This window comes from Acomys russatus, chromosome 16, assembly GCF_903995435.1.
Source record: "Acomys russatus chromosome 16, mAcoRus1.1, whole genome shotgun sequence".
NCBI classification, from domain to species: domain Eukaryota; kingdom Metazoa; phylum Chordata; class Mammalia; order Rodentia; family Muridae; genus Acomys; species Acomys russatus.
In genome coordinates this window covers 34124716-34144603 of record NC_067152.1, presented here as the reverse complement: position 1 = coordinate 34144603, position 19888 = coordinate 34124716, and the positions used below count along the sequence as shown (strand labels likewise).

Sequence of the window (19888 nt, the reverse complement as noted above, 5' to 3'; positions counted from 1 at the left end):
CCTCGGAGCCTCAGCTCTTGGCAAAGCTCAAATGTGTTGAAGCCAATCCCTTCTCTCTCCCCCACTTAGTGTCTCAAGGCAAAAACCTCATTAGCGGACGTCTGAAGAGGTTTATTATTGTCTCTTCTAAGCCTCTGAGAGGGTGAGAAGGAGAAAAGAAATCGGAGGAATAACACTGCCCGGGGAAGTTCTGGAAGATCGTTTTTCTAGACTCTCTTTGCCAGCAAGTAATGCAGGAAATTGAATATGATGCTAGCGTTTGCAACTCAGTAGCCATAATGGAGTCAAACATATCACAGACCCATATGCACCTGCTCTGTGGAGGATGGACCACTAAGTATAGCCGGACTTTTGACTACTATATGGGGTTCTTTTATCTACTACCCACCCTTCACCACCCTTGCAACCCTCCAACACTAAGCAGGAGAGAAAGAAGGGTAGAGGGGAAAGGGGGCATCAGTAGCATTTGTCTACTTTCTGCTGTTTAGTGGTGTGGAGTTCCTTGGGGGCAGGGTTGATCTTCACTAACAAGATAATCCAATTTCTTCTACTCATCTCTTTGCATATGACCACTTGACAACCTACAACCAGCAGCAGCAGCAGCAGCAGCAACAGCAGCAGCAGCAGCTGTGTCCTCCTTGGGGCCCTAGCATTTATATACCCTCTCAAGAGTCCCCAGGATTACAAACATCATACACTGGCAGAAACTATCTGCATCTCGCAAAACCACACCCCTGCCTGAGCGAGAGGTAGCTAACTCATAGTCTGCTGCTGTGGACAATCTGAAGTAGCCCCATATCCCACTCCTGGGATCAAAGCAAAAACGTTCTCCATAACATTGCTGTGTTTTAGAAGAAACCAACAGTCTCACTACAATTGGCCTTACAACAGACAGCTGCTCCCCAGGGCTCTGTGTCACCCTGCTACCCAAACAGCAGTGAAAGAGGCTGTCCACCTGGCTTCATTCTAACAATTAAGGCCAACACCATGGATACACTCTTTGGAAAGCAGGAGCCTGTGTTTTGTTTTGTTTTGTTTTTAGTTTAGTTTAGTTTTCGAGAGGATGAGGACTCCGCCCTCCCCCTTTTATTTGCCACAAAGCTCCATTTAAAAAAGAGGAAAGTGGGGCTGTCTTTGGTCAGAAAGTGGCTGCTTCACCTCCAGCCAGGCAGAGACGAGCAACAAGAGCCAGTATCTGGGTAATATAGCTTTTCTGTAAGTGCCCGACAGCTTTGTGTTGGGTTTTGGTTGGCCAAAGCTATGCTCTGTGCCAACTGAAGCTGTAAGGGAATCTGAGAAGTATATTTTGTCAGCTGGACCTGTTGTCATTCCAACAAATATTCATAACAGGAAAAACAAGAGGACTGTATTTGGGTCAGAGGACCAGCAGTGTCTGCTGTGGGAAGGCTAAAAAACGGTGTTCATTGGATGGTTCTGTGTGTGTGTGTGTGTGTGTGTGTGTGTGTGTGTGTGTGTGTGTGTGTGTGTTCCTCTATTGCTTCCATCTTATTTCTTTAAGACAAGCTCCTTCATGGAGCCCAAAGCTCAGCACCTTGGCCTGACTAGCTGGCCAGCAAGCCCCAGGGATGCTCCTGTCCCCATCCCCCCAAGCTCAGGAGGTCGCAAAAGCATGCTACCATGCTCCCATTGAGTGCAGCTGGGGATCGATCAGTGCTTAGGTCCTCATGAAATGGCAGCTTCACCTCTGCACAGAAAGCACCTTACCCCAGCCCTCCACCACCCCAGCCCCAAGGGACCCTAAGAAGTCAAACTAAGGGCATCTTCAGTGGTCCTGCTGGTCGGATGGCTCGCTCTCAGAAAGCCTCAGGAAATGTTTGCATACTCCTGTCCCCAGGGACCTGCAATTCCAGTCCCATCCTTGTCTTAATTATTTGGTGCATGTTTTGTGAGAGGGAATAGATCTCCCAGCTAACAAAATAGCCTTGAGGCTTGGAACACATTTTATCATGGGACATCTGAAAATAACTCAGCTCTGAAGTACCACAATGAAGCTGACCTCTGGCAAGAGGCTGGAAATAAGACTTTATCCATCACCAGCGTGAGCTCAGCCACTCTTTCAGAGACTCAGTCTTCACATCCTTGGCACCTCCTCCTATCAACATTACCCACCAAGAGCCTATCTGTGGAGGAGCTGACCATTCTGCATGGGAGACTTGCCTTGACCTTCATGGTCAACGCCAGAAGAGAGGGCCTCTCTGTTGGGTTCATTGAGCTGTCCCAGCCAAAATTATAGTTTGGAAGTTCAGGGACCCAACAAAATGAAGAGAATGGCTGGGTGTTGCGTTATATTAAATTGGCATGTTGCTGGGAACAATCTAAGATCTGGAATTCCAGTGTGTTGTCTTTGCATGTGTCCCCTAGAAACTAATCAACAACACCATTTTCACTACTGGGGCATTTAAAATATAATTCTTTCTTCTCTAGGGACATGCAAACTGCACTTCATCTCTGTACTTAGATACAGTCTTTGCTCCAAATTTACAATGGCAAAGCCTATTGCTGTCAATTAAACCAAACCACCTAGATTACTTAAAATTCATCAGGAGGATTATTTCCTCCACGTAAGAAGTAGAAATCCCAGCACTTGGGGAGACAGAGGCAGGCAGTCGCTGTGAGTTTGAGGCTAGCCTGGTCTACAAAGTGAGTCCAGGACAGCCAAGGCTATACAGAGCAATTCTGTCTCAAACAATACAAACAAACAAACAAAAGCAATAGAAATCTAGCTGAGCATCGTGATGCCTGCCTATAATTGCAGCATTCTAGATGCTGAGGCAGGAGGATTGCTGTGAGAGTCAAGATAGCCTACATTGCAGACTTAGGCGCTCCCACATCAGCCTAGACCCTGTCTCAAGGAGAGGCCAGGAGGGAGGGAGGAAGGGAAGGGGGCAGAAGGGAAGGGAAGGGAAGGGAAGGGAACTAATAAATAAAGCTCTTCTCACATCTTCACTAAAACTAGGCTTCCTTACAATTGTGTGTGAGTGTGTGTGTGTGTGTGTGTGTGTGCGCGCGCGCATGAGTGCGTGCAAGTGGCTGTTGGAGAGACTAGAGCAGAACCCTGTTTATAATACAAAGTTTGTTGACACAGCAGGATGCACTTTGCAGGCAGATAAGCTATGGCTGGCCTGGTGTTTTCCTTGAAAATGTCATAGACCTGTCGGAGAATGACAAGGAAGGGCCAGAGCTGCTGCTGGCTTGAGGTACATAAAGGTTCCAGGTGTCACCAGGACATTCTTACTGGAAGCCACCTGGGTGGGCATGCCACAGTAACCTGCGATCCTCAGATATGTGTGTTGTGTTGCACTATAGCAAGGCTTTGCAGATAACTTTAGAGAGTATGGAAAGGTCTGGAGAAAATAAGAACAGGGCTGGGGAGTCTACTCAGGTGATGAGGCACTCGCTGGGCAAGCTGGAGGCTGTGAGGTCGGATCCCCAGCACCTGTGTAAAACACTGGTGTGGTGATGCACGCCTACACTTCCAGCACTGAACAGGTAGAGACAGATGGATCCTGGAGCCCACTGCCCAGCCAGTCTAGCCAACTGGCGAGATTCAGCCTCAGTGAAGAGACCATGTTTCAACAACATAAAGCTGAGAACCTAACACTGACCTCTAGCCTACACCTTACATGTGCATAGGCGTGTAAGAGAGAGAGACATCCAGCATTGACCTCTGACTCTCATACATGCATGCGCAGACACGCACAGACACACACGCACATGAAGCAGAACACAAATCACAGCATTGCAGCTGCAGCCCTCCTCCAGATCCTCAGGAATTCAGGGTGGCTCACAGCTAATTACCCGCAGACAATGGCCATCTCCAGCTGTAATCTGAGAAATATGATCAACAATGGCAGAGGCACGCCGACTGCAGATATATTTACAACCAAAATTTTTAACACGGCAGAACAGATGGAGGCCCCAGAAGATGGCTTACTCCATTTAATCTGTTCTCAAGAACATAATGACAGTATTACAAAGAACTTTCAAAGGAATTGTAATAACATTTGACCTGTGATGTTTATTCTTCCTAAGAATTGTGGGTTTTATTTTATTTTATATTGTGGAAAATCAACATCCCCTGGAAAAGCAAGTATCAGGATAATACTTGTTGGGTGCCAAGCTCAGTGAACCTGAAGACGCTGCCCTTCCCTGGGATGGTGCTGGTGTAGGAGCCCATGGCATACTCAGCCTTCCTGTGTGCTTCTCTTCCCTGTGTCCTAGTGCTGAGAGAGCCTCAGCACACCCTATTTCTTTGATAAGACAATAATGAAACACTTTCTCTTTGCACCAGAAAATACAGTTCCTTGTCAGATAAAAGGCTTAGGGTTTTCCTAAATGGGTAGCAGTATAATTACTTAATTATCCCATCCTTTGAAGCCCACCCAAATGAAGTTTGTCAGAGTTGGGTGGACTAAGTAATCAGTGGGAAGTGTAGAGTGGGGTGAGACAGGGGGTGATATGTGCTAGGCAAAGTGGACGAGAAAAGGCGTTGAAGAAAGGGATAGAGACATAAAGTACACCCGAGTGTATTATTCTCTACAGGAACAGAACTTACAGAATATATATTCAATATATCCATATATATAAATCCACACCCATATATGGGATTTATTGGAACAACTTACAGACTGCAGTCCAGCTAATCCAACAATGGCTGTGAACAGAAAAGCCAAGAAGAATTCACTAGTTTCTCAGTCCATTAGGCCAGATGTCTCAGCTGGTGTTCAGTAAACGTTGGAGTACCAAACAAGTCGGCTGTGATGCCAGCGAAGGAATGCATATGCTGTCAAGGTGAGGGCAAGCAGGCAATGAGCAGAAGCCTCCTTCTTCTATGTCTTTATATATAGACTTCCATCAGAAGGTATAGGCCAGATTAGAGGTGTGTCTTCCCACCTCAAAGGTCTGGAGTAAAAGTGGATTCACCCACTTCAAACCAAGCGGGAAAATCTTCTACAACTGTACCCTCCATTTCCAGAGGGTACAGTGCAGAAGTTAGCACATTTCAAGGGCTCAGAGGCCACACGTAGCTAGTGGTGCCTGAACTGGGACAAAGCAACTGAAAATAAGCAAACCCATGATCTTCTACAGACCATGAGGAAGTTTCCCATGTTACCACAGACTACCTTCCTGCCTAAGCCTCTGATGTACAAAACACGCCCGCACACATCTACCAGGTAGATTCTCTGTGGCATTGCATCTGTTTAACTGACAAATGATGTGAGTTTTGGTTGAAAAACCCCTACCCAGATCTAGCCAATGGACAGGACATTCTCCACAGTTGAGGGGAGAATGGGGTCTGACTTTCACACGTACTCTGGTGCCTCATATTTGACCATGTCCCCTGGATGGGGAGGCCCGGTGGCACTCAGAGGAAGGATAGCAGGCTACCAAGAAGAGACTTGATACCCTATGAGCATATAAAGGGGGAGGAAGTCCCCCCAGTCACAGTCATAAGGGAGGGGAGGAAGGGGAAAATGGGAGGGATGGAGGAAGGGGAGGATACAAGGGATGGGATAATCATTGAGATGTAATATGAATAAATTAATAAAATAAAATTTAAAAAAAAGAAAACAGTGGACAAGCCTTTTGCAGAAGAGCACGGATTGTTTGAATTCCGTGTACCTTGGAGACTGAAGAAAATCTCAGCAGGATTAACCTCTAACTGGGATCAGCAGCAGACCCCTGACAGCAAGGGCTCCTCTCCGTTCTGGGATGAAAAGCTTGTAAACGGTGTGGCTTGCATCACTTGGTGTCATTCTATTCCCCTCTAGTGGAGTTAAAGGGTATCTGCCATTCTACCCCAATTTGGACACAGTCGTAAGGCTAGGATTGGGGATCTAGGGGCAGTTATTAATGTCACCGTCCTTATTTCTGGGTCATGGCATGCCGCTTGTTGGCAAATCGGGGGACCTACCCTTCTGTGCCCGTTTGAATTCCTTGTAGAGAAAGCTAGGGTGTCTATGCCGTGTGCCTCTATCCTGGCATCACCAGGAGCCCTACTGCCTAACGTGGTCCGAGCATCTGCTTGTTGGCTCAGCATCTGGCTCAGGGCTGGGCTCATTAACCCACTCAAAGGCTCAGCGGATAAACAGACTTCAGATCCTCAGAGTCCACTTAGAAGCCAGGAGGGTGTGGTGGCCTGCCTGTGATCCCGGCACCTGGAAAGTGGACAGGGCATCCTCCCAGGGCGAGCCGGCTGACTACACCAGTCAAGTCTGTGAGCTCTAGATCCAGTGAGAGACCTTGGTAAATGAAGTGAAACGTCATCAAGGAAGACACCTGATGGTTTCAACCGCTGGCCGCCACGTGCCTTCGAATGCCCGTAAAAAACATGTGGTTTGAAATGCTAATCTTAGCACTCATCGTTGCTGTGCGTCCTGGCTGAGTTAATTTCCTTAGTCTCTTTCCCTTTGTCTTTAGGACAGATATGGTCCTTCTTTGACCCTGCATGAGGATAAGGGGAAAAAAAAAAAAAAAAAAAAAAAAAAGGAAGTAATGAAACCCTTCAGAAGTGAGGCTGGGCTCTGAACTTACCCAGACCCATTTCCGACCTGCCCCTTTGATGGCATCATGTTAGAAATGGGGGATGGACAAGTAAACTGTCCAGGTGCTTTCACTGGTCCTCAGGTAGCCACGGGGACCTGGCCTGCCTTCCAGTTAGTTCCAGAGGCTCATAGGTTACCTTGTGGCTTTTACTGTATTTCCACCTTCTCTTTGAATCTGCAATTCTTCTAAGGCTAAGATGGTTAGTAGGGAAAAGATGGAAATTTTAAAATATCAACAGTCACAGCATTTCCATCTCCCCAAATGAAAGGAACGTTACCCTCAGTGGCATATATACCAGTGCATTTAAAGCCACGCCCCACTTCATCACAGGTCCCCCCTCCCGCCCCCCACAACATAGCTTCCCTCTGCAGAGGGGAAAGCGAAGCAAGACGGTTAGACACAACCATTTGCCACAGGTGGATGTAAGTGTGTGTTCACAGTGCTGTTTCCTAAGCACTTGCTCTTACTTTTGAGAAAAAAAATGAATTCCAAATGTGTAAAGGTTTCCTCGCACCCCCTGGAAAGCTAAAGTTCGCATTTTATAATAGATGAACAAACAGTGCCAGTGGGTTCAGACGCGGGATCGGAGCATGTCAACCAGCACCACTATTTTTGTCACTGTTTTAGATCGAGTTCTGGAGGCATCTCTTAGGATGCATTTAAAGACACAGTTGGAAGAGAGTGCATTAGTGTTGTCTCCTATTATTTAAGAAAAAGGAGGGGAAGAGGAGGACGGCAGGCCAGCCTCCCTGCAATATGAGTGCGTACCCCTCAGCCTCTAGCAAATGCTCAGACATAAGCAAGGAAAGGAAGTTGGAAGTTAGATGCAGAAGAAGCCAAGCATGAAGACAGGTAACCTATACTTGGGATAGTGCTTCTCATGGGTAAAGGTCAAAGCCAAGCAGTGCGATGCCAAGCACCCAAGAAACCCAGAGCGGGCTGCAAAGACATCTGTGTCACCCGATGATCTAGAGCTTACTGTGAACACCAGGCTCGCCTGGAACTTGTAGAGATCTGCCTGCCTCTGCCTGCTGTTAGGGTTAAAGGTGCGCACCACCATGCCTGTCCAAGATGTTGTGTTTTTAATGGCTTGGGATAACCATCGGTAACTAGCAACTTGCTGAAGGTTCACTCTCATAAGGGGAGGGGGGCAAAAGATAGAGCCTTTGGTGTTTCTCAGTTTCTGCTCTTCAAAAAGGAATGAAAGGTTCCATTCAATCAAACGTACAATAAATTCTCCAGGAAGGTTGAAGCAGGAACACAGGTTTGAGGTCCTTCTACAGAGTGAATTCAACTTGAGACACTGTCTTAAAATGATAAAAAAAAAAATTTCAGGGCTGCATTTAAGACCTGCTTTGAAAATGAAGAAATAAAAGGTAGGATGAAATTAAATTTTTTTTTTAAAGGGAGTGTAACAAATCTCCCCTCGAAGGGTCGGGAACTCACTACGGATGCAGAGAAGAAAGGTCTGACCAGTATGAGGGGTCACTTAGCACACTGGGAAGCCTGTCCTAGGCACCCAGGAGTAGCCTGTCATCTGAGCTCACATGGAAGAAGGGTAACTTTCAAGCCCACTCCCAGGGCTCACACCCATCCAGCCCCAAGAAAGCAGCTGGCTCAAAAGCAGAGCCTCTTGCCATAACAGACGAGTTGCTCTTGGCTTTAATATTTTATATAATCATCTGTTTGCCCCAAGCTTGCCACTCCTGTCCTCTCTCCCAAGGATCTGACAGGGCTCTTGTCCTGTGTCTGATTATAAATCCTCTTGGAGTTGATGCTTGAAAATTGTGGGAATAACCTAAATTCGTGGGAACTTGGGGTTGACAAAATCAGACATAGTACGCCTGTACACGAGATGTCACATGGTTAGAGGGGACACTGCTTTATGGTGACACAGAAACTACCTATTTGAACAGCTAGGTTAAGAAAACCCCAAAGCAGTCTACTAAGTATAATTCCTCAGAAAATACTCCACTTCCCTGCTTCTGTCTCTCAATATCTTTGTTAAGTTAAACATACAAAAATGTGAATTTATGGTTCCTCCAATTTAGCCATGCTTTTATCAACTGAGCAAAATTATATCTAGTTTTTTGCAGAGAATATAATTTACCTAAATAAATGAGCATATTAGTAAATAATTGAAAATTAATTTTAAGAATAACTAATATTTTACCATAAGCTATATATATGTGTGTGTGTGTGTGTGTGTGTGTGTATATATATACATATTTTTTTTAAGTGAAGTCAAAGCCAAAACGATCAGATACTCTTCAGAAGTGATGCCTCCCTCCTTGTTATAAGGGAGGTTACTTCTGGGAAAATAGCCAGGGACCTATCAACAATCTTTGTGGGCAAGCAGACATCTCTAAAAACAGAACCTTGCCCATTTGTACTTTGCGTTCAAAATGATAGGGTTACAGGTTGGAGAGATGGCTCAGAGGTTGAGAACACTGGCTGCTCTTCCAGAAGTCTTGAGTTCAAATCCCAGCAACATAACCATCTATGATGAGATCTGGTGCCCTCTTCTGGTATGCTGGTGTGCATGCAGGCAGACATTGTATACATAGTTAAGAAATAAATCTTAAAAAAAAAAAAAAAAAAAAAAAAAAAAGGACAAGCCAGATGCTGGGGAACGTCCCAACACCATTAGCAAGGCATGAGAGCAGCCTTTGTGCAACTAATGTTTACTTCATGTGTGTGACAAAAATAAGCATAAAAAAATCTGAGGAGCATTATCTTGCTAATACAAAATATTAGGCTTCAAAACTTGTCCCCGACCGTCACTGAATCGGTGGCAGGACTTCTCACACAATGACCCAAGTCTTCCTTTTATAGATTAGCAAAGATAATGGTATCTTAGAGACTCCTGAGTAAGTGTGTTTCCACTTATCTCCGAGTTATTCTCAAATAGTCTAGTAAACTTGGCCATAAATGTTTTAAGACACACGTTCACAGGGGACTGTCAGGGTCTATGTAATGAGGATTCTCCCTGTACTCCTATTTTATGTTACTCTATTTTATTTTCAAGCCATAATGTAGAGCTGAACCGATCTCTAATTAGCATGGGCATTATTTGGTGCTTTAAAAAATGCTATTAAACTTTAATAGTGAGCAGATTGATGGTTGTCATGAGGTAGGGATAAAGGCCTCCTAAGCAGAAGAGGAACGCCCGTTGGAACTGGTGATAGACAGCCCTGTATCATAAATAAGACTATGATGAGGCCCCTTGGAACTATGCTCAGAATAAGTGGACAGCAGTCCACGTAAAGTCTGTCTTTAGCGTTATACCAATGCCTGCTTCTGGTTCTGATTTTAGCACTAGAAAAAAAAAAAAATCTGGTGTGTCAGGGGGAGCAGGTCTCTGTAATTGTCTACATCAGTGGTTCTCAACTGTGTGGGTCCCGACACTTTGGGAGGGGGTCCAATGATTCTTTCATAGGAGTTGCATTATCAGCCATCCTGCATATCAGATGTTTGCATCACGATTCATAGCTAGTAAAATTACAGTTATGGAATAACAATGACAACAATTCTATAGAACTGTATTAAAGGGTGGCAGCATTAGGAAGGTTGAGAACCATAGCTCTACATGGTTTTCATAACTTACGAATCCAAAGCTATTACCAAATAAAATTATTTTAATGACATCTTAATATGATACTTTCCTGATACAAATTACTATTCTTGGTTATAATAAGCCTGGGTAAAGCAGCCAATATACTTAACTAAATTGGAAAAGAATTATAATATACATATGATTTAGTCTTTGGAGGACTCAATATAAAAATGCAAGAAAAAATAAATTTATTTTCTAAATAAAAAAAATCTCCTGTGGACTGCTCTTCCAGAGGTCCTGAGTCAATTCCCAGCAACCACATGGTGACTCACAACTATCCATAATGTGATCTGATGCCCTCTTCTGGCATTCAGGTATATGTGCAGGTAGAGCACTGTATACGTAATAATAAGTAAATAAATATTTTTTAAAAACAATAATAGAGTCAGGCTTTGCCCAAGGTGAACCTGTCACCTGTATAAATACTTCTTGTGTTTATTCTCCTCTGCCCTGAGCATGGTTTCAGCCCACACAGCAGTGGTCCCTACATCCCTTGGTCCCCCAGGATGAGCAGTAGGTGCCTCTGCCCTGGAGCCACTGATATTTGAGTGAGAAGTGAAGTGGTAAGCAGTGAGATGTGGACGTGAGTTGTTACTGCTACGCCCACTCGTGATACCTGAATGGTGGTTTCACTCGGCATCACCACCTTAGGGCCGTTTTCACGTGGACTTCAGCCCCTAAGCTGAACATCAAAGCCCAGTCCGTCGTGCTCTGCCAGCTAGTACCAAACGGAAGTTGAGACTAAACCTGCTGAGGGTCTTTGGAGGTAGTGATGCTCTTCAAAATCTTTGCTATCCATTCTTAGGGAAGAAGTTACATAGGCTCTACCTTGCTGGCTCCCGGCTTCGCTGTGTGTGTCTTACTTGGGCCAGTGAAATATGAGAAGAAATGATAGCTCCATTTGTAGGTGAGGAGTCAAAGGGACTTTGAGTAGTGTTGGCTTTGCTCTTTATATTCTGCCGGAAGACTTGGGCCTGCCCCTGATAGGAGCGGTTCTATCAGGAAGGTCTCAACAAGAAGAGAAATAATAACTGTTGTTTAGTTATTGAAACTTAGAGGAGTGGCTTGCTTATGCAGCATAACTTATCTCATCCTTGCTTAGACAAAAGCCAACTGGAGTCTTTCCCACTTGGTGCATGGCACTGACAGCGAGTAGGTACACAGCAAATAATTTTCAAGTCAAATGAAGCGGCATGGCTAAAAAAGTATGCTTATTTTCAAATGGATGCTGCTTAGGCTTTATTGTGTAAACATTTTCACATTTAAAACATATTTTAATACCAGAATTCCATAGACTAGCAATGATCCTTTGGTAACTTGAAGTTTATAATGCATAGGACATTGACATACATACATAATACATACATACATACATAGATACATACATCAGTGTCTGTGGAGTATGTGCACATGCATGTGAGCATCTACAGAGGCCAAAAGAGGGTGTCAGATCCCCCTGGAACTACAGTTACAGTTGTGTAATTCCTTACAGAGGTGCTGAGAACTGAATGAAGGTTCTCTGGAAGAGCAGCCAGTGTCCTTAACCTCTGACCCATCTCTCCGGCCCCCAAGATAACTTTTTAAAGATATAGATTGTGCCACCAAACGCTCTTATGATTATCTCATGTAGGAATCTTCTTGGTAGGTTTCTCGAGAAACTGCCAGCAGAGTCCATTCATTAGCAGATGTGGTAACTGCCTCAGTTTCTCTAATGTGAAAATGACATCTCATGAACCAGATGAAATGTCACCAAATGTATGCAGTAGGGTATCACCCTCATTTTGGATGCAAGGAAAATGTATGACTTCCATCTTTTCCCCTACATCTTCTCTGATAATGTTCAAAGCACCCTTTCCCTTTCATGTCTGAACCTGTCCATCCCCACACTCCCCGGAGGCATTTCACTTGCAAATCTACCTAGAGAGAAGCCACACTATGCAGAGGAAGGGTCATGTTCAAGTTTCTGGATTTGACATAAATGTCCTTTTAGCCTGTGTTTGATTCTGTGACTTGCTCTTTTTGTCAGACAGTGGTCTTTGTAGTGTTTGGTGCTCAGTGCATGCTGTTACAGAAAGAGCTAGCTGATTTGCTCTAACTGTCACATGGTATTCAATACTAAGAGTATCCTGCAATGTATTCAGTAGTTATCTTGCTGGGGGAGAAATATATGGACTTTAAAGACTTGGTGGATTCAAGTTTAATGACAGCATTTTACTCACCTGGGCAAAGAATCTTAGGAATTCTACTTTGTTAGGCCCAGCTATAAAGATGACTAATATTTGGGGCTGGAGAGATGTGTCAGTAGTTAAGAGCAGTTGGTCCCTTTGCAGAGGGTCTGGGTTCAGTTTCCATCAGTTCCCAGGCACCCATGGTGGTCCACAACCATCAGTAATTCCAGTTCTGGGAAATCCAACACCCTCTCCTGGTGTCCACAGACACCAGGCAAGCATGTGGTACACATACATACATACATGCAGGAAAAATACTCATAAACATAAAAATAACTCTAAAAAGAAATTTCAATTTATTTTAAAGAAGGTGATTGCTATTTATCAAAATGAAATGTGGCTACTTTACAGAAGCAAGAGGAATTCCTGCAACTAGAAATGGGAGTTTTTCCATAAATAGGCAATGTCTACAGCAAGACCAGACTGATTAAAGACAATGTTTTGTTTTGTGTACAACAGAGCTGAGATTGATCTTAAACTTCTGCTCCTCCTGGAGTGCTGCAGTTACATGCAGTGTTGTGTTATGTGGGCTTGGAACCCAAGGTTTTATGTATACTAGGCAAGAACTTTACCCCTGAGCTATATACACCCCTAGCCAGCATTGTACATTCTAAAACGCCCATGGCGACAGAGCCAGACTGATACAGCCTCTGAGGAAGGCTATGGAGAGGAGCCCTTCTTGTAGGTGAGACACGATGTAATAGTTACAGTAATAGCCACTTTATATAAAATCACTCTGGCTTTGGTAATACCTGCAGTTTTTGTTAACAAAACACAAATTTTAATATGTTTTTTCTTTCTTTTTTTCCTCTTTATTTCTCTTCTTCTTCCTCTTCCTCCTTTTCCTCCTCCTCCTCTTCTTCTCCTTCTTCTCCTTTTGTCTCATGGAGTTAAAAAAAGGAAAACAATCCTGCCAGCTCTACCCTTGGAGCAGTGTATTCAGTGTTGCTTATGTAGTCAGCATGTGGGTGACATTTAGACCCAAGCCTGGCTTCCAAGTATGATTCACGAGAACGCATCAGATGGTAAGAGCAGGGAGAATTTTTCTTGGTATTTAGAGGAAGCAGCTTGGAGGAACCGCACAAGGAAGTCACACCCCAGAGCTCTACTGGATTAAAAACAGCCTTGCCCAGGAACTCACAAAGTCTGACCCTGAGGCTTTCAAGGACAGACATTTGAGTCCTCTGAGAAACCTCCAGGGCATGTGGGAGAAATTCGGATATGGGTAGGAAATGCAAGATGGGAACACACACACACACACACACACACACACACACACACACACACCAGCCAAAGCTTGCCTTCCTTATTCATCAGATGAAGAGTCTGTTCACATAGACCCATCCTTATCTCCATCCTTATGCCTCCTGTAGCTCAGAGAGCATCCATCCCCCACCCAACCCCAGAGGCTTTACTGTGCCCATAGCTGGACCACCATCCACCTTGAAGACAGAGATTGCAATTGCAAAATCTCCTAGAACACGTTACCTTCAATAGAGACAGAGGGTCCAGCAGGGACAGAGCTAGGAAGTCCAAAGCTCCATCAGCATCAAAAATCTGTGCTGGACAGATCTAAGGGCTTGTTTTTTTAACCAATTTGAGGAGATGATGATGATGATGATGATGATGGTGACAACGATGACGATGAAGAAGAGGAAGTCTTAGAAACATCTTGATAGGAATGTTAAAAAGGCTTTCCAGGGAAAGCTGATTTAGAACTAAGAAACAAGATACAGGCTAGCAGATGCTTTCAATAGAACTTGCATATTTTTTCCATCAGTTGCTTTTTGGAAAGAAATCCAGATTTAGATTTGTGAGTGAGATTCCATTTGTGCCTATGAGAAGCCATGTACTTTTCAAAGCCTCCATTTTCGCCACAGCCACACGTACAGCAGAAGCTTCCGAGTCGAGCATTTGCGTAACCTGTTATACCATAGCCTCAGGCCTGTATACAGGACAGCAGGTGTTGTACTCCCCTCTAGCAGAGGCTGCCTCGGGAAGTTAAAAGGAACATTTACACACGACTCACTAAAGGGAGAAGGCCACTAGCCTGGTGGGGGGGGGATCACCCTAAAGCAGACTCTCCTTTGTGTGTATGACCGAGCTTGCCGCACACTGCCCATGGGATAGTTTTCTCTAGACCCTTCAAGCAGAGCATGAGGAGAGCGCGCTTCTGCTCAGATGTGGGAGTTGATGTGCACTTGCTCTGTGTTTGATGAAGGTGCACCATATGAGAGACAGACGATGCCAGAGGAGGGCTTTGCAATCCCAGAGAAACCTCCAGTTCTTTTGCCTTCTCATCTTGCTTCCCCGGGCACTCAGAGATAAAGTCCATTCTTGAAATTCTAGAGTCTGTCTTGGTCCCATCACAATGCAGAACTCTCTTTTGTGAGACTGTTTTGTTTTTGAGAGAGAGAGAGACAGACAGACAGACAGACAGACAGACAGACGGACGGACAGACAGACAGACAGAAGACAGACAGACAGACAGACAGAGACAGAGACACAAAGACAGAGTGTCAGTCTATATGTATGTGTGTGTCCTCTGAAAGGAAACGGTGGCCTTTTCCATGTCAGCTGTACCAGCAGAATTCTGGTGGCCATGGCAGGTGGAGGCCACCACAGGCAAAGCATACATGAGATACATTGGGTGCTGCCACCAGGTGAAGGTGCCAGCTCTTATGGGTGTGACAGAGCCCCAAGGCTACCGATGACCCAAGGACCTGCAACACTTAGACATGGGCACACGCAGGCTTCAGCTTCCTCTGTGGCTGACGCCTCTCCACCTGGAAGACCCGCTGCCTCTCCACAACCCAGGCTTGACTGCACACCCGGCTGAGCACACTCTGCTCGGCCAGAGATTCAAAATGACTTTGCTCCTAAGAACTGGTCCCAGAAGTTGAGACACAATGTGTGTTCGCTTTATTTAGAGAGGAACGTTCTGCTCCTGCTTTTGGGTAGATCTTTGGTGCTACCCTCCTCATCCCCTTCACCACGTGAGCTCTTGTATGGGTCCCCTGGACAGGCGGCGGCAGATGTTCCTCTGCTGTTGTTCTTGCTGTTTGCTCAGCAAACAGGACTGCATTCCCTACCCAGTGCACAGTTTACTTAACTCATATGCTGTGCAGTGACTGTCCTCTTGTTAGTACTCTGCACAGAAAACCTGGAGACCCTAGGACGCCTGCAAGTCAGCTGGTGGCCGGGTGGCAGCAGAGTCCCCACTCTGCTAACATGCTGTTATGTAAAATGTTCTCCCTGGGGAAAACTGGGTGAAGAGCTCACAGGAACAGGCTGTACTAGTTTTGCACATTCCTGTGAGTCCTAAATGATTTCAAAATAAAAAGGGCTTTGTTGGTGTTTTCTTCTTCTAAATATCAAGACAGAATTGAAGAGACCATCTAGCACAGTTGTTTCCAACTTTAATTTTAGCAGCAGCCATGCCTCCCTTCTTTGCTCTCCACTTCTCCACCCTCAGCGGCACTGGGCACCTCCTGACAAGCTCGGCACTCCATGAAATCTCAATTAAAACGCTATTCTCACCCCCTCGGTCCAGGATCCAGAGGAGGAAATTAAGGCCCAGACAGGGTAAACGCATTGCTCGTCGGTGGCTGTGGTAGAGATGCAGACAGCCTGGGAGAGCTTCTGCTCAGTGCCCTTCTGCATACACAGCATTGTGATTCCCGTTTAGGTAACAAGGTAGTTTCCCCAGTCAGACCCAGTAAGGCTCATTACACCAGGTGAGTGAGTTTCCATGTTCCTGCCTTCCCTTCTCTGCAGGCAATAGCATCATCCTGACCTTTAAGTCTGGACCACGCATGGGATAATCTGGGCCACCAAGGAGTTTCAAATTCACCACCTGGGGGTGATTGCCAAGGAACTTCCTGGGAGGGCTATACTCAGAGCGCAGGAAACAGGGCAGGAGAAACCTTCCCTGCGTGGCCTCCACTCTGATCACCAGAGAATGCTGGAACCACCCAGCTCTTCTGACCCTTCCATCGCAGCCCATGCCACTGCAGTATTTTAGAGAAGCCTTGGGCTTCATGAAGTTTCTTTCTCTGGCTAATACAATAACAGCTTCTTGTATTTGTCCAGCTCTTGTCAGCTTGTAAACCCTTTGCATATACTCGTATGCTGCTGGTGTTCACATATGGTCATTGTGATTCATAAGCAGGATCCAGGGCCACACTTTGGGTAGTGAAGGACTCTGGGACTTGGTGGCTCTCCAGATACATACAAAAGAAGTAGGCTTCCGCTCTTTCTACGTCTCCCGGCACTTAGAGCCTGGAGGTGCCGTATGGGTGCTGGACGAGTAAGAGTTAGGTTTTTCTGAAAAGGAGGCCCACTGCCCATGTGCCACGTCAACAGAGATCTGTATGACAGTCAGCTGCAGCACAGCCACCTCAGGGCTGACTGCCTTGTGCGTCCTCCAGAGAGTTTAGGGTGAGCCGTCACTCTTGATTTGCTGTCAGTGGTTGACGCCACATTTCTGCAGGGAACCTGGTTGCTTTCTCTCCCCCAGCATCTTCTTCGCCCTCCACATTGTAGGACACAACCTTCACTGTCACCACGGGTCCAGATAATTGGTGCTGATGCTAACCTGATCCTGCCCTGAGTCTCAGACATCTGACCAACTGATCAGCTGCTCTAATGGCAGGGGCTGCTCTCCATCTCCATAGCTTAGGGAAAATGCTCCCACAAGGACATGAGATATCTTATAACCTGAGAGGGGCCTTTAGAAGGCCAGATAGTGGCTTGCTTCAAGAATATTGCTAGTCATGAGCCAGTAAGATGGCTTTGTAGGTGAGGTGCTTGCTTCTACACCTACAACCAGAGTTTGATCTCTGGAAATCACGTGGTGGAAGGAGAAAACCAAGCTTACAGAAGTTGTCCTCTGACCTCCACACACATTCAAGGTGTCATACGCAGGCACTCAGGCATGCACACGCGCGTGCGCACAGACACACACATATAGAAAGAGAGACACACACACAATAAATAAATAAATAAGTTTTAAAATAAAATAATATTGCTGGTCATCAACACAGGTATTCGGCTACTAGTGTCAGGCCCTGCTGTCTGTGAACTGACCTTCTACAGCAGTGAGTCTGTGTCTTCTAACCTTGGCATAACCTTCCGTGGCCTGCTCAAGCACGGGCTGGAAAAGAGCAGGCTGGCGTGTACCTGCAATCCCATTACTCAGCTGACAAAAGGGTCTTGTGTTTGAGGCCAGCCTGGGCCACATAGTGAAATTCTATATCCAAATAATGTGAGGAAGGAAGGAAGGGAGAGAAGGAGAGAGAGAGAGAGAAGAGAGAGAAGGCAAGGGAAGGAGAAAGGGAGAACGGCACCAAGAGGCCAAGAGTCACACTCCCCAGGGTGTCAGACCACGGGAGCATCTAGGTACTGCATTTGTAATCGCTCTAGCTGATTCCCTGTTAGGTGAAACCTGTTGCCCTAAAGCTGGGATGGGCAAACATTTCTTATGAGAGTTAGTAGTAATTATTGTCGGCTTTGTGGCCCATTTCCACTCTGCCACTGTAGCTGCAGAAACCATGTCACTAAATGAGTGTGGATGCATTCCAAAAAGATATGTCTATACCCCCCACTCAAAAAAAATGAGGTACAGCTCTAGAAGTTTGAAAGATGGCAAGAACCAGCTCTTCACGCTGGTAGACACCTAAAAGCTTGTATAATAAGAATTGCGTGGTCAGGTCCCAGCTCCAACATCTCTGAACCATGGCTCTGGGGAAGAGGGTCATTACCATCTCTGTAAAATGACAATGACAATATTATAATGAGGAGCAAGGAGACATATTGGCCTTTACTACAGCTAATGGAGACATCTGTGAGTGTTTGGCTTGCTGCTCTTTAAACTTTTCTACATGATTAAAACATTCCAGACTTTTCCAACCTATGACTTTTAAAAAGTAATCATAATCATTCAATCAACAGGTCATGTCAATCTCAGGGTCTATCTGTCTCCACGGCCTATCAGGATTCTGGAAGACAATAGATTTTCCAAAGGATGCAGATCCTAGGTCACTCAGTACAGCTTCATAAAAATGCCAGATTCTGTATCTCTGCTGTGCCATAACCTTGCTATGTGTTGTGGTATGGGGAGTGTGAGGGTGGTGGAGGACAGAGACAGGAATAGTTTGAAACACTGAACATGCCCCCTCCCAGGCTTTGATGATGGTAGGCTTCAAGTGACAACTTTTATGGAAACCTTGTCATTGGCTATGTACAGATTATATAGCTTAAAAGTGGGGGAAACACAAGCATTTGCTATATAAAAATGTGATATGGTTCACACACACACACTGTGTGTGTGCTCATTCCTCTGACTCTAAGGAGCAGTACGGCTGGGAACTAGCCAAACTGCACAATGCAGATAAGGTGTAAGCTTGGTGTAACCAAAAATATAGCCCTGTCATACCTGAAATGAATGCTGTTCTCCCTCCAGGACCCCAGGAGCAAGCACAAGTTCAAAATCCACACTTATGGAAGCCCTACCTTCTGTGACCACTGTGGGTCCCTGCTCTATGGACTCATCCACCAGGGGATGAAATGTGACAGTAAGTAACTTTTCTTTTCCAGTAGACGGCCAGGCTCTGCCGCTCATGTCTGGGTTTGCTCAGTGCCAAGGTTTCAGAGACGTCACCAACAGCAGCTCACCAATGAAGAGAATTGGCTCGGATAAAGACAAGGCTCAAAATATGAACTGCCCACTTCTCCAAGTTCTGGTTTAACATAACCGCTTGTCTAATTATGGACCCCCCCAAAGTAATTTGGTTTATAAATGAAGTTAGTGGGCACTGTCTCGTGTGTGTGTGTGTGTGTGTGTGTGTGTGTGTGTGTGTGTGTGTGTGAGAGAGAGAGAGAGAGAGAGAGAGAGAGAGAGAGGAATCTTCAGTTCCTGTAAAATGTAGGCTAGTCAAACCCCACAGAATACTCCCCACCTCCAGATTCCACATTTGGTTGGCTTCAAACTAAGCTAAGCAACCATAGTCATTATCTTCCTATGTCTCTAATTAGTGGGTGGACTGTGGAAAAATCCAGCAGGCTTCTCCTTAAAACTGAAGCTGAAGTGAGCGTGAAAACCAGGGTAGCATCTTGAGCTCACTTACCCTGCTTGTTACTGAACCAATGGAGTCTAAAGCGGTCTAGTTATGCATGGCACCAAGAGGTCCACTGACGTGGAGGAAGGGGGCCATTTCCATCCTCTTCCTCCTCAGTCTTGTACGCATCCTCATCCAATACCAAAGCAAAGAAAAGAATAGCCCCAGAAACTCTCTGTTTTGCTAATTCTCAAGGAACAGATTTACCTGTGGTAGTTGCTTAAAGAAAAATGTATACTTTTAGGGCACGAAAGGCAGCCACCAGTAGGCCTGTGTTTTTAATAAACATTAGCAAAACAACAACATGTTCTCATTTATTCCTAAGGACTAGACTGACCACAGAGCTTTGTGTCCTGCAC

At 45.4% G+C, this 19888-nt stretch overlaps 1 protein-coding gene across 1 annotated transcript in view; it reads left to right on the top strand.

The window, feature by feature from the left end:
• Prkca (protein kinase C alpha) overlaps positions 1-19888 on the top strand; it is a 392514-nt gene that overhangs the window by 256139 nt on the left and 116487 nt on the right. Inside the window, exon 4 of the mRNA XM_051158935.1 lies at positions 18875-18986. Within this exon, the coding sequence (XP_051014892.1) occupies positions 18875-18986 (112 nt within the window). The remainder of the gene's footprint in view (positions 1-18874; positions 18987-19888) is intronic.